This window comes from Lytechinus variegatus, chromosome 6 (genome assembly GCF_018143015.1).
Source record: "Lytechinus variegatus isolate NC3 chromosome 6, Lvar_3.0, whole genome shotgun sequence".
In the NCBI taxonomy this organism is placed as follows: domain Eukaryota; kingdom Metazoa; phylum Echinodermata; class Echinoidea; order Temnopleuroida; family Toxopneustidae; genus Lytechinus; species Lytechinus variegatus.
Window position 1 is genome coordinate 2,766,300 of NC_054745.1, and position 14,485 is coordinate 2,780,784.

The following is a 14,485-nucleotide window of genomic DNA, read 5'->3' on the forward strand; positions in this document are numbered from 1 at the left end:
TTGGTGATGCCGAAAAAATGTCTCTGCCGGGAATCGAACCCGGGCCCCCAGCTTTGAACGCCGGTGCCTTAACCACTAGACCACAGAGACGGGTTAGTGGTTAGGGCGAGCCTGATCCAATTGACCGTCAGATAGACAGATTTTCGACACCATACCAATTATAATTTCCTTTGTCGGGTGAAGTTGGGTTTTGAACAATGACAAGCCGCCATGCCTTAGCTGGATCAATGCTAGTGCTTTGATACAGTACACTTATGTGAGAAAGTATTGTCGGGTGAAGTTGGGTTTTGAACAATGAACGCCATGCCTTAGCTGGATCAATGCTATTGCTTGGATACAAAGCTAGTGCTTTGATACAGTACACTTATGGGAGAAAGTATACAAATGTGTGTGAGGCTATACATGTACAACAGCTTTGGCAACTCTTTTATTTTAAATATTGTGTAAAGAAATGGATGAAGAGAACAATGGTAGGCGTAGCTTCAATCAAGGTTCCCCAGAGCTTTCTACCCTTTGGAAAAATTGGTGATGATGCCGAAAAAATGTCTCTGTCGGGAATCGATCCCGGGCCCCCAGCTTTAAACGCCGGTGCCTTAACCACTAGACCACATAGACGGGTTAATGGTTAGGGCGAGCCTGATCCAATTGACCGTCAGATAGACAGATTTTCGACACCATACCAATTATAATTTCCTTTGTCGGGTGAAGTTGGGTTTTGAACAATGACAAGCCGCCATGCCTCAGCTGGATCAAAGCTATTGCTTTGATACAGTACACTTATGTGAGAAAGTATACAAATGTGTGTGAGGCTATACATGTACAACAGCTTTGGCAACTCTTTTATTTTAAATATTGTGTAAAGAAATGGATGAAGAGAACAACAGTAGGCGTAGCTTCAATCAAGTTTCCCCAGAGCTTTCTACACTTTGGAAAAATTGGTGATGCCAAAAAATGTCTCTGCCGGGAATCGAACCCGGGCCCCCAGCTTTGAACGCCGGTGCCTTAACCACTAGACCACAGAGACGGGTTAGTGGTTAGGGCGAGCCTGATCCAATTGACCGTCAGATAGACAAATTTTCGACACCATACCAATTATAATTTCCTTTGTCGGGTGAAGTTGGGTTTTAAACAATGACAAGCCGCCATGCCTCAGCTGGATCAATATTTAAAATAAAAGAGTTGCCAAAGCTGTTGTACATGTATAGCCCCACACACATTTTATACTTTCTCCCATACGTGTACTGTATCAAAGCACTAGCTTTGTATCAAAGCAATAGCATTGATCCAGCTGAGGCATGGCGGCTTGTCATTGTTCAAAACCCAACTTCACCCGACAAAGGAAATTATTATTGGTATGGTGTCGAAAATCTGTCTATCTGACGGTCAATAATTGGATCAGACTCGCCCTAACCATTAACCCGTCTCTGTGGTCTGGTGGTTAAGGCACCGGCGTTCAAAGGTGTGGGCCCGGGTTCGATTCCCGGCAGAGACATTTTTTCGGCATCACCAATTTTTCCAAAGGGTAGATAGCTCTGGGGAACCTTGATTGAAGCTACGCCTATATATATATATATATATATATATATAAATGTGTGAAGCTATACATGTACAACAGCTTTGGCAACTCTTTTATTTTAAATATTGTAAAGAAATGGATGAAGAGAACAATGGTAGACGTAGCTTAAATCAAGGTTCCCCAGAGCTATCTACCCTTTGGAAAAATTGGTTATGCCGAAAAAATGTCTCTGCCGGGAATCGAACCCGGGCCCCCAGCTTTGAACGCCGGTGCCTTAACCACTAGACCACAGAAACGGGCTAGTGGCTAGGCCGAACGAGATCCGATTGACCGTCAGAAAGACAGATTTTCGACACTATACCAATTACCTTTGTCGGGTGAAGGTGGGTTTTGAACAATGACAAGCCGTCATGCCTCAGCTGGATCAAAGCTATTGCTTCGATACAGTACACGTATGTGAGAAAGTATACAAATGTGTGAAGCTATACATGTACAACAGCTTTGGCAACTCTTTTATTTAAATATTGTAAAGAAATGGATGAAGAGAACAATGGTAGACGTAGCTTAAATCAAGGTTCCCCAGAGCTGTCTACCCTTTGGAAAAATTGGTTATGCCGAAAAAATGTCTCTGCCGGGAATCGAACCCGGGCCCCCAGCTTTGAACGCCGGTGCCTTAACCACTAGACCACAGAGACGGGCTAGTGGTTAGGCCGAATGAGATCCGATTGACCGTCAGAAAGACAGATTTTCGACACTATACCAATTACCTTTGTCGGGTGAAGGTGGGTTTTGAACAATGACAAGCCGTCATGCCTCAGCTGGATCAAAGCTATTGCTTCGATACAGTACACGTATGTGAGAAAGTATACACATATATATATATATATGTGTGTGTGTGTGTGTGTGTGTGTGAGAGAGAGAGGGTGTATGTGTGTGTAGTTGTCTTTTACGATCTAGCGCCTTTGGAACGTTAATGACTTTGCCCCCCCCTCCATCTGAAAATGGATCGACGCCCCTGTTGTATAGATCATATTTTCGAACATAATTCACGAGATGAAATTCCTAGAATTATAGTTTTGATGTAAATATTCATGGTAGCTTTCCTTATAATACGTGTTTTAAGACAAAAGGGGTATTTTATTGTTGTACAAACTTTTCAAGTTTTCTCTTCTTCCACATTTTTACATTTTTTTCCCTTGTGCCAAACCTATTTAGAAACTAAGCTGAACTACCCAATTAGTTAGATTGAAACTCTAGTAAGCATGTGACCCAAAAATGCGAGTTTGGATTTTTCATTAATATTTCAAAAACGAAAGCAAATATAAATAAATTAAAATAAAAATCTTAATTCCAATATATTTCACTTAAAATTGACCTGCTTTATAATGAAATTGTTAGATTTATGACCTTGGAACATACAGCAATTCATAGAGTTAAATGACTGCCTCTTTCTTCCAATACCATTAGCAAAGATAATTCGGTAAATTATTAATTTGTTTTAGGAAGTATAAGGTATATCGTCCGGCGTTACAACATACAACGTAATTTGAATTTGTTACCTTGGAGAAATTATCTGTCTGACTGGTTCATCCCTTGCATAGTGTATCGGTATGTTGCCTGATTTGTCTTCCGTGTCAGATCGTGCTCCGTTTGCAAGTAGGACCTTCAGAATGTCAATGTAACTATTCTTAGCAGCGATGTGTAGAGCAGTCTGACCATCGTTATCACCCCTATTGACCACAGCTTCTTGGCTGATCAGAAGTTTGATGACGTTAAGATGGTCATTCTTAGCAGCGATGTGTAGAGCACTCTGACCATCTTTATTACCCCCATTTATCTCAGCTCCTTGGCTGATCAGATATTTGATGAAGTCAAGATGACCATTCTTAGCAGCACTGTGTAATGCAGTGCAACCATCATTATCTCCCTTATTAACCTCAGTTCCTTGAGCGATCAGATATTTGACGACGTCAAGATGGTCATTCTTAGCAGCACTGTGTAATGCAGTCCAACCATCATTATCTCCCTTATTAGCCTCAGTTCCTTGACAGATCAGATATTTGACGACGTCAAGATGGTGATTCTTAGCAGCGATGTGTAGTGCAGTCTGTCCACCTTTATCACTCCTATTAACATCAGCTCCTTGGCTGATCAGATATTTGATGACGTCAAAATGACCATTGTTAGCAGCACTGTGTAATGCAGTCCAACCATCATTATCTCCCTCATTAACCTCAGCTCCTTGGCTGATCAGATATCTGATGACGTCACCATGACCATTGTTAGCAGCACTGTGTAATGCAGTCCAACCATCATTATCTCCCTTATTAACCTCAGCTCCTTGACTGATCAGATATTTGATGACGTCAACATGACCATTGTTAGCAGCACTGTGTAATGCAGTCCAACCATCATTATCTCCCTTATTAACCTCAGCTCCTTGACTGATCAGATATTTGATGACGTCAACATAACCATTGTTAGCAGCACTGTGTAATGCAGTCCAACCATCATTATCTCCCTTATTAACCTCAGCTCCTTGACTGATCAGATATTTGATGACGTCAACATGACCATTGTTAGCAGCACTGTGTAATGCAGTCCAACCATCATTATCTCCCTTATTAACCTCAGCTCCTTGACTGATCAGATATTTGATGACGTCAACATGACCATTGTTAGCAGCACTGTGTAATGCAGTCCAACCATCATTATCTCCCTTATTAACCTCAGCTCCTTGACTGATCAGATATTTGATGACGTCAACATGACCATTGTTAGCAGCAATGTGTAAAGCAGTGTAGCCTTTCCGGGCCACTTTGTTCACATTTTCTCCATGCCTTAGTATAGTTCTGATTGCTTCCAGATGTCCCAGCGATGCAGCAAGATGTAAACGTGGATGTCCATCTCCATTCTCCATCTCCGCATCAGCTCCGTGCTTTATACGAAATTTAACGAGATCCTCCTTGCCACTACGCATAATCGTGTGCAAAGACGAGTCTCCGTTTGCGTAATGTTGATTATATTTGAACCAAGTTTAGCCACCTTTTAGCAGCTTCAATATAACCTGTCAATAAGGCTTACTTAATTCTTGAATCACCCGATCCATTATTGTCACTGCAGCACAACTATACTTCTGATACAGACGACTATAATTTCATACAAGAAACACATTTCAGAGAGTGAAATATAATGACTGTATTCACTGACATCGGTATGTAGAGCTAGGTAAAATAGCAATATCAAATCCCTGCATGGTATACAAATGATGCATGCAAATGTGTTTATTATGCGTCCCCTTTCCCTCTCAATCCATTGCACGAAGCCAACAGGCCGTTTGGGTGGCATAATGGACAAATGAAGACATGCACCAGTTAGTTTATACAACGACTCTTTTAGATTGTGTTATTTGACAAAACAGAAGGGAAAAGAATGTTTCCTGGCGCACTTTGATCTGTTGATCCATGGAGCGAGCAAGCACGGTCATGCAATGGAAAAATAAAACATGCACGGTCGCCGTGTTAAAATTCGCATTCGCACAATCTTGATCAAATATAAAATGACTTTCAACCAATCACAAGATTGACAAAATAGAGGGTAAATAAAATACCAGATGAAATTGAAAAATAATAACGAATCCGTAGGCGTGCATTGCAAATAATATTTTCATAACAAATAATGCATGGACATGAGTAAATTATGCGATCTATCCTCACTCGAATTGGGGCTGTATTCAATCCATTGCACGAAACCGCTAGATTGAGAAAATCAGGTTTAACACAGCCTCAACGAGAGTGAGGATAGGTTTCTTAACCCTATCTAGGCCGGGATATTTTCTGAGTTCATATAGCCGGGGGCCTCCCAGGCCCCCCCCCCCCCCATGAGATATTGGCTGTCGACCGAGCGATCGCGCCGAAATTTGGTATGCAAGTTTTCTGGGATATAATCTACAAAATTGCATAGTAATTTTTTTCATGCAAATTATTATTACTTAATTATGTTAATTTATGCATAATTAGTATGCGAAATCATACTTTTTCATCTAACTCCATAAATAAAGCTCCAAATGTTCTAATTGTTAGCATAGAAACTCTTTGTGATGTTCTCAACAAGTGCACATGAAAAAAATTGTGATATCAAATAAATTTCTTATGTTTTATATTGTTTTTTGCAAAGTTTTTATGTATTACTTTTTTTTTTTTTTTTTTTTTTTGTTCTTCAGTGTTTTTTCAAGGAAATTTGTAGGGGACTCTTCTACGATCATAAACAGCATAAAATGCATGCATTTAGGCCAGCAAAACTAAAAATAATCATACATTTCTGATTTTTTTGATTGAAAACACAATTTACATTGACTTTGTACACGAAATCACGTTTTTGACCAAATTTGGGTCTGACATGCACTTACATAACGTTGCGTAACTTCAAAACCGCGTACCCGGGAGACGCAAGATTGGTCTCAAAAGTTGCGCAAAACTTGAAAGTAAAAAGTCAGCGAGCAGCGCGGTCAAAAATTTTGCTCGGAGCCCCCCCCCCCCCCCTCCCCCCGGCCTAGATAGGGTTAATGGACGAATGAAGACATGCGTCATTTTTTTATACAATGACCTTTCTATCGTAGACCAATCAATATATAGTTTGACCCGGAAATAATTGCAACAAAAGGTTTTTCAACTGTTTATGTTATGCATTGTTCACACAGAGCCGAATTGGATGTACGAGTTTGTGCGAGTTGTGGCGAGTAGATTTTTGGGGCTACTTGCGGTAACTCTTCATTCAACTCGTGATAACTCTCCGTTACTCGCAGCAACTCGGCCCAGCTTTTTACAACTCTTGGCAGCTCGACGCAACTCGAGTGATGTCGCAGTAAGCTCGTGCAATTTTTTAAAAAAATCAAAATTTTGTCAAGCTCTCGAGAACTCTTGAAAGACTCGATCAAAGTCGGAACATTTCGAAGTAGACTCGCTAAACTCGTGAGAAACTCTTCGTAAACTCTTGGCAACTCGTAAAAAATCGAAGAAATTTGCATAAATCAAGATATATTTCCATACACGAGTTCCCGCGATTCTAATACGACCAGCTGCGAGTTCTGCACAAGCTTGCCGAATCACTTGGGAGCTAACCGCGAGGTTTACAAGAGTATGGCGAGTTATGAAGAGTGTGGATAATTTTGGTTTCTATAAAGTGGGTCCCTGAATATTTAGGGTCAACGAACTATGCTAATGTTGGGTGTATGTGCAGAATTTTCATCATAACTTTAAAAGTTTATGGATCTAGTTCATGAAAATTGGACACGAGATCAGCAATGTATCCCTCAATATCCTGGGCCCGCTTCAGGTCACATGACCAAGATCAGATGTCATTTAAGGTCAAAGAACTTTGTCCGTGTTGGGGGTATTTGTCTAATTAGCATTATAACTTAGAAAGTTTATCGATCTAGTTCATGAAACATCTAGAAGGGTATTCAAATATGAATGATTGTTTTGCACACGTCTTAGTTCACATGATCATGGTCATTTGGGGTCAATGAATATAGTATTTTTTTTGTTTTTCTTTAATATTCATAAAAGTTTACATAACTATTCAACTATGTTGAATATCATGACATTGGTTTTAATTTCAGGTATAATCATATAGCAAACAGCAGTTCATATTTTTATGTTACCTTTTTAATGTATTGTTCTTTATAGAATTCTGAATGCAATTATTTACTTCAATAATGGCCTTAGTTTCAATTATTAATTGTTGCAAACTTAGGCACAGACTTATAAAGCTTTAGAATATAAAAGCACATGTTTTTATTCAAACGAATTGACCAATATAAAAGAGTAACATTTATTTTTTTTCTATGGTACCAAAATAATCAATTTTACTTGATAATAAAGTGGTTTTTGAAAAGTCTTTGAGAAAGAAAGTCTCACAATTCACCAGTTTCTGCAGGGAGATGAATTTAGCTACGAGAGTATTTGGATCAATCTTGCTCATTAGTCTAGGATAGGCACCAGAGCAATGATATGACTGGTTTCTACAGAATGAGAATATTACATTGTTGTAAAGAGAATTATTGGGAAATCATGTTTGTCTGTCTTCATCATATCCATTGCGATATTCATGCGAACTGAGCAAGGATTCTATTACACAATACGAGTTTTTATCTTATTTTCCCTTAACATTCATGAGAGGGATAACGTACGCCATAATAATAATAATAATAATAGTATTACTACTACTACTACTACTACTAATAATAATAATAATAATAATGATAATAATGATAATAATAGTCCGCTTTTATATAGCTCTTAATACATCTGAACGCCTTGTCAAAGCGCTTTGCAGATATATCATCATCGGTTGGTGTTTCATGAAAGTTTTCAGCGCAGTCAGCGCTGACAATTTCAGTGAGATCCTTGGTTTTGATTGGCTCTGACTGTTGCTATGGTAACTGTCGAAGAAGAAAACTTGTCAATGCTGACAACTTTCATGAAACGGTCTCCTGGTCACCGGATTCAATCAGTCATTCCCGCACATAATGTACGCATCCTCCATTCACTACGAGAGGAGAAATAATTTATAAATCAAATAAATCGAGTGCTCAGTGCGAGCTGAAATATGATTCATTACTGAATATTGAATTTAACACTAATACTAATAATCCACTTTTATATATAACCCTTTATACATCGGAACAGTGTGTCTGATCAATTTACAGATATACTACTACCCCGGTCATCGGATTCAATCAGTCATTCCCGCACACAATGTGTGCACATCCTCTATTCCCTGGAGAGTATTCGAGTCAGTGGCCATCGAGGCGCACAAAGTACTGGACAAGCTTCTATGACTTTCATATCCTACCTGGTACCCATTCATCACCCGGATCGAGAGTGGCAAAGTGTGGATTAACGCCTTGCCAAATGCCGCCAGGTCTCATTGGGATTCGATCACACGACCCGTTGTTTACAAGGTGATAGTCAGAACCACTATACCACGGTTCCTACACTTACTTGTACTTCACATCACTTTTTCCCCTCTCATTTTAATACAATTTTATTTTACTTCATCTTTTTTCAACAGAATATTAAACGAAATCAACCTGATGGATAGTTTGGATTCAAAGACCCAAATGAAGCTAAGCGCGATTTCAATCTAAGGGGTAACATGATCACTGTTAGAATAATACCGAATAACATTGAACGAAATAGAGTTTGGTAAATGATCGGGTTCAGCTAACACGAGTTAGTAATTAACTCGTTACATGCTAGGTTCAGCCATTCCCTTAGACGTTCTACAGGGATCATTTTGTTATCATGTGGTTAAAGTAGGTAATTGGTTAATCAATTTGTATTTGTTTAATTTAGTTTACGAGTAAACTAGAGATTTGAATCAAATATGAATCCAAACGGGTTAATATTAGACACTGCATTTTGTAAGACATATGCGATGTTGAAAGAAAATGTTTGCGATCAATTTCAAATTTCATATGCAAATTAAGCAATTGATAGATCAATTTAAACTGAACCTAATAATTTCATATTTGTTGATACAAGAGCTAACCATCAATCAATTGGAAATTTTCAATAAAATGCACGACTTTCAATTAATTTTGGAATCTAAGATTCACTTGAAATCGATCAAAAATTTATTTCAACACCCAATACATTGCACGTGTATATTGATCCAACAATCACACCGTCACCACGCGCATTACGAATGTAGTCATGTCGGGGGGGGGGGGGCACTCGACCAAAAAAGTGGTAGGGGTTTGCCGAGGGCGAAACAAAAAACGGGGGCCTAAAAACGGGATTATTGTAAAAAGGAGGGTCCTCGGAACTACAAATGTTTGTGAAAACGGGGGTCCTTGGAACGGGGTCGCCTGCGTGTGCATCCCAATAGAACGGGCATAAGTGCAGCGAGCACTGCCGCGCACGGGCGCCGGCTCACAGTGGACCAGAATGAGTTAAAAGTGCGCCAAAGTTAAATTCGGTGTTAGATTTTTACTTTAACATGTTGATTATGGGTAAATTTGGGCGTAGAATCGACTAAACATAATTCAAAGCCGATATGACATCACCTTGATACCAAATTTTGATTGGCTACTTGAAATATCTGTGAAAAGACAGATTACACTAAGTAAATTGTGTAGTATATAAATTTTGTGTTATGTGCTACTTTAAAGATGGCAGAGTGAATGAGTAGTTTATGCCTAACAAGTGTTTTAAGAGATGCCGAAAATATTTTTTACTGCATTAAATGATAATTAATTACATTTATAAACAAAAAAACTTTAAAATCTGAAAAATATTAACCGTGCTTTATCAAGCTGTGTTGACTTGTGTAAAGCGCAGAGTATAAAACATCACGAATTTATCACTAATACGAGGGTTTGGGGCTGACATTATTCTACAGGTATGTTTTATCCCTGGAAGAGTTCTGGGTATAGCCCTTATTTGCTTTAGCAACATTTTTTATGTTTATGTTAAGCCCGGAATTCACGTCATCTTCATGGAATGGAAGGGGAATCGTCCTCGCCGTGCGGCGTAACGGAAAATATGCGAAGCTTCGGAGTGGATATTTTTCTCTTTTTTAATCTCCATAAAGAGAAAATGCTATGCTTTGGAGCGGCTTTCTTTGTTCTTTTTCTCAATAAGACAAAAAGGCTGTGCCTTGGAACGGAAACTTGAGTGTAAAAACGGGGGTCCCCTCCGCGGTACATACCCACTACGCATTATATACTGAGTGCCCCCCCCCCCCGGGAGTCATGTTGGGAGACGTGAATTAAAATGAAAATGAAACTAAAAATAAGTATCTCGTCTATATTTCTTTTGGAAATAATTCATTGAAATACTTGATGATTTACAACATGAATGTCTTCTTGTGAAGATGAAGTTTGTCTCCATCCCACCCTACAAGGTTACCAGAAGGAGTAACGAGATTAGGGCTGACATAATTAGATAGATCTGAGTCCACGTATTCCACGATCCTCCTTGCCTGAATGATACAATCGCTTGACACCTGATCAACTGCAAAGAGGCTCTATCCCAGTACGCGATGTAGAGTGTGTCTGTCAGTTTGTCAACGCGACACTCTGACCACCAGCCCCACTCACCACAGTGTATGACAGCCTTCTCTTCTCCTGATCGTGAGATGACAGTGTGTTCACCATCATCTGTTTTCACAACGAAATCACCTGATGACAAGACTTTTATCTCACCATCACCTTCTTACCCTGAATCGTCATAGTGTTTACTATCTAATCATCAGCAGGATTGATGACGTAGATATTAGACTGGTCGTCCTGAGCAGCGATAATCATCCCATCCCTGTCAACATCAACATACGCATGATAACCGTATCCATTCCTTGGTATGCTGATGTCTCTAATCACCTTCCATTGTCTGTCATAGAGAGTGATGCATCCATCCAACCTGTCACCCGTGCAATCATCTCTCCACTTACCACATACTATTACGTTACTGTCTATGGGCGCACATGATGTAATCCACACACCTCCATCAATGACTTTCTCTGTGTGTTGAGTGTTGATGTTTGTAACATACATGTCTTTGTTATCTTGCACACATATCTCATCATCACTGACTAAACCACGCACCCACGGCTTATTAACAAACGATGGAATGTGGATTGACTTGACAAGTTCCCATTTACCGATATACCCATCAATTCTACCATAGTATTCTCCACCTACTTCCCCCTCTACAAACTTCACTCTCTCAACTTCACTCTGTATTCGGTCAAGACAGTCGCTAACATCTTGATGAACATTCAAACTTAAATTTTCATCAATAGATGCAAGTACTTGAGGAGCTTCAATCACCAATGTTTCATCATGTTGGTTTATACGTTTGATGGTTGATTCAATGTTCATCAAAGTATTTATTGTATGCTGATTTTTACAAGAGAGATTGTCTTCTTAGTAACCTCCTCACTAATTGTCTTTGTATCTGATAACAATTTCGCTTCTTTGTCTCTGGTGATTTGTTCTTTCTTTTCAAATTCATTGTTGTAATCCTTGATCCGTGTGTTCCTTTTCTCATTGATCATTCTAATTTCTTCATGTGCCTCGTCGTTAATATCTCGAAGAATTCTTAATTTATTGTCTACTACATTCTTTAACTTGTCTTCGAATGTCATCTTCACTTGGTCCTCGATTGCATTGATTCTCCTACTAGCTGATGTTTTAACGATATCTATTTTGGAGACCAGAGTTTTCAGTTGTTTCTTCGTTTCTTCTATCTTTGGTTTTTTGTCGTCCAAATTCTCCCTCCTCTGAAAGATGACATCCTGGATATTTTCCAGCTTGCATGGTTTCTGATGATCTTTGGTGGCGCATGGATGGCAAATTGGCAACTCGTGTTCTAAGCAGTAGAATTTGATTGCTTCACCATGGTCATCACATGACCATGTCATGTCATGACCTTTCTTGTACGAAGCTTGCCCTCTCCACTCTTTGTTGTGAAATTAGACGCCATGACGAAGAGCAGATAGGAACATTGGTCTGCCTGTACAAACACAGATTTTTAAATAAATATGAATTCAAGGATGAATCAGGGGAAATTATCAATGCAGTTAAAATAAATTTATGCATATTCTACGAAAAAATGTATGAAGAATAACTATGTTCTCGTTATTACATTAAAGGTGAAATGCCCCCTTCTGCAAGAAATCAACACAAAAATAAACTGGTAGAAAAGTAACTATTTCTTATAAATTAACCGTATTTATTTAGCAAAGAATTGGTATCACCTGAATATCGTTAAGAACAGTACAAAACTAAGGGTTTGCATGGAACTGAGAAGGGCACATTTTAAATGAAAAAAATGAATACCTCAAGGGCTCAACTCGTAGAGAGTTGCGATTTATTGGAATATCAAGATGTAAAGTGATTTCCACTCGTATCTTTTAGTACACAAGTAACATACTGAAGATTTTTTTTTCAATCATGACGTTGCATTTCTCTACAACCCACCAATTCCTGGGGCATGTTTCCTCAAAGTTTTCAGCACTGACTAAATGGCCGGTACTGACTATTTCAATGAAATCCTTGGTTTCGATTGGCTACAAAGCACTGGCCTCTTACTGTTCCTATGGTACCTGTCAGAGAAAGACTACCTGAAAGTGCTGATAACTTTCATGAAACGGACCCTGGGAGAGCAGTGTTGTCTCGTGACTGTGGACCGGGAGAGTAGTGTCGCCTGGTGACTGTGGATTGGAGAGTAGTGTCGTCTGGTTACTGTGAATCAGTAGAGAAGTTTTGTCTCGTGACTGAGGATCGGGAGAGTAGTGTCGTCTCGTGACTGTGTATCGGGAGAGCAGTGTCGTCTCGTGACTGTGGACCAGGAGAGTAGTGTCGTCTTGTGACTGTGGATCGGGAGAGCAGTGTCATCTCGTGACTGTGGACGGGGAGAGTAGTGTTGTCTCGTGACTGTGGACCGGGAGAGTAGTGTCTTCTCGTGACTGTGGATTGGGAGAGTAGTGTTGTATCGTGACTGTGGATCGGGAGAGAAGTGTTGTATCGTAACTGTGGATCGGGAGAGCAGTGTCGTCTAATGACTGTGGACGGGGAGAGTAGTGCCATCTTGTGACTGGAGACCGGGTGAGTAATGCTGTCTCATGACTGTGGATCCGGAGAGTAGTGTCGTCTAATGACTGGGGACGGGGAGAGTAGTGTCGTCTCGTGACTGTGGACCGGGTGAGTAATGTTGTCTTGTGACTGTGGACCGGGAGAGTAGTGTGGTCTCGTGACTATGGACCGGGAGAGTAGTGTCATATCGTTACTGTGGATCGGGAGAGTAGTGTCGTCTCATGACTATGGACCGGGAGAGTAGTGTAGTCTCGTGACTGTGGACAGGGAGAGTAATGTCTCGTGACTGTGGATCGGGAGAGTAGTGTCGTCTTATGACTATGGACCGGGAGAGTAGTTTTGTCTCGTGACTGTGGATCGGGAGAGTAGTGTAGTCTCGTTACTATTGACCGGGAGAGTAGTGTCGTCTGGTGACTGTGGATCGGGAGAGTAGTGTCGTCTCGTGACTGTGGATGGGAGAGCAGTGTCGTCTCGTGACTGTGGACCGGGAGAGTAGTGTCATCTTATGACTATTGACCAGGAGAGTAGTGTCATCTCTTGACTGTGGATCGGGAGAGTAGTTTTGTCTCGTGACTGTTGATCGGGAGAGTAGAGTCGTGTCATGACTATGGACCGGGAGAGTAGAGTAGTCTCGTGATTTTGGATCGGGAGAGTAGTGTCGTCTCCTGACCGTGGACCGGGAGAGCAGTGTCGTCTCGTGACTATGGCCTGGGAGAGCAGTGTTGTTTCGTGACTATTTGCAATTCTTCTTCCAGTCTAAATTTTCGGATGATCTGATGTCCCATTTTAAAGATAAGAAGAGTGGATAACTTTTCAATTTGATTTTAAATGTACATTTCTATTTATAAAATGGTAATATCCCAACTACGTTTGCACTCTCTGAACGATGTGATATGAACACGAATACTCCTGTATCTGTAGCAAGTCACCAACCTTTTGTGCAATTAGCTTTACCACGGGGTTCACATCGAATTGTATGCTATGCATGATACATGATGCGTTGCCATAGTACCGTCTTCGCCTTTGTGGAAAATATGGCGGATGTTAATAAGTACATTACTGATGATTAGAACGGTATCATTCCAGTTATTCACCTAGCATAAATCATTCTTATAATATTATTGCTCTCCTCTCTAGTTTTGTTCTTTTTCTTCTCTCTCATTTCTCTTTCCTTTTTTTACCAAATCGTGTTTTTTAATTGTTTAACTGTTTATCACTAGTTGTCATAGTTATAGGGGCGTATATCTTGACACAAAGACCTGCGTTCTGGGTCTTTCGCCCTTACCCATACACATAATTTGAATATTATATTCGTAGTCATTGTATTCATTTGTATACTTTAGCAATATATATATGTGTATGAAAGA

General features: G+C 40.0%; 1 protein-coding gene and 1 pseudogene across 1 annotated transcript; both read right to left on the reverse strand.

Annotated features, from left to right (window-relative positions):
* Positions 1-3,071: 3,071 nt before the first annotated feature.
* Positions 3,072-4,776, reverse strand: LOC121416733 (ankyrin repeat domain-containing protein 50-like). Its single transcript, XM_041610193.1, has one exon. It carries the CDS (start codon positions 4,494-4,496, stop codon positions 3,072-3,074), a length of 1,425 nt encoding a protein of 474 aa, XP_041466127.1. The 5' UTR covers positions 4,497-4,776.
* A 5,593-nt stretch (positions 4,777-10,369) lies between these two features.
* LOC121416734 lies at positions 10,370-14,407 on the reverse strand (annotated as a pseudogene).
* Between the last annotated feature and the right edge of the window lie 78 nt (positions 14,408-14,485).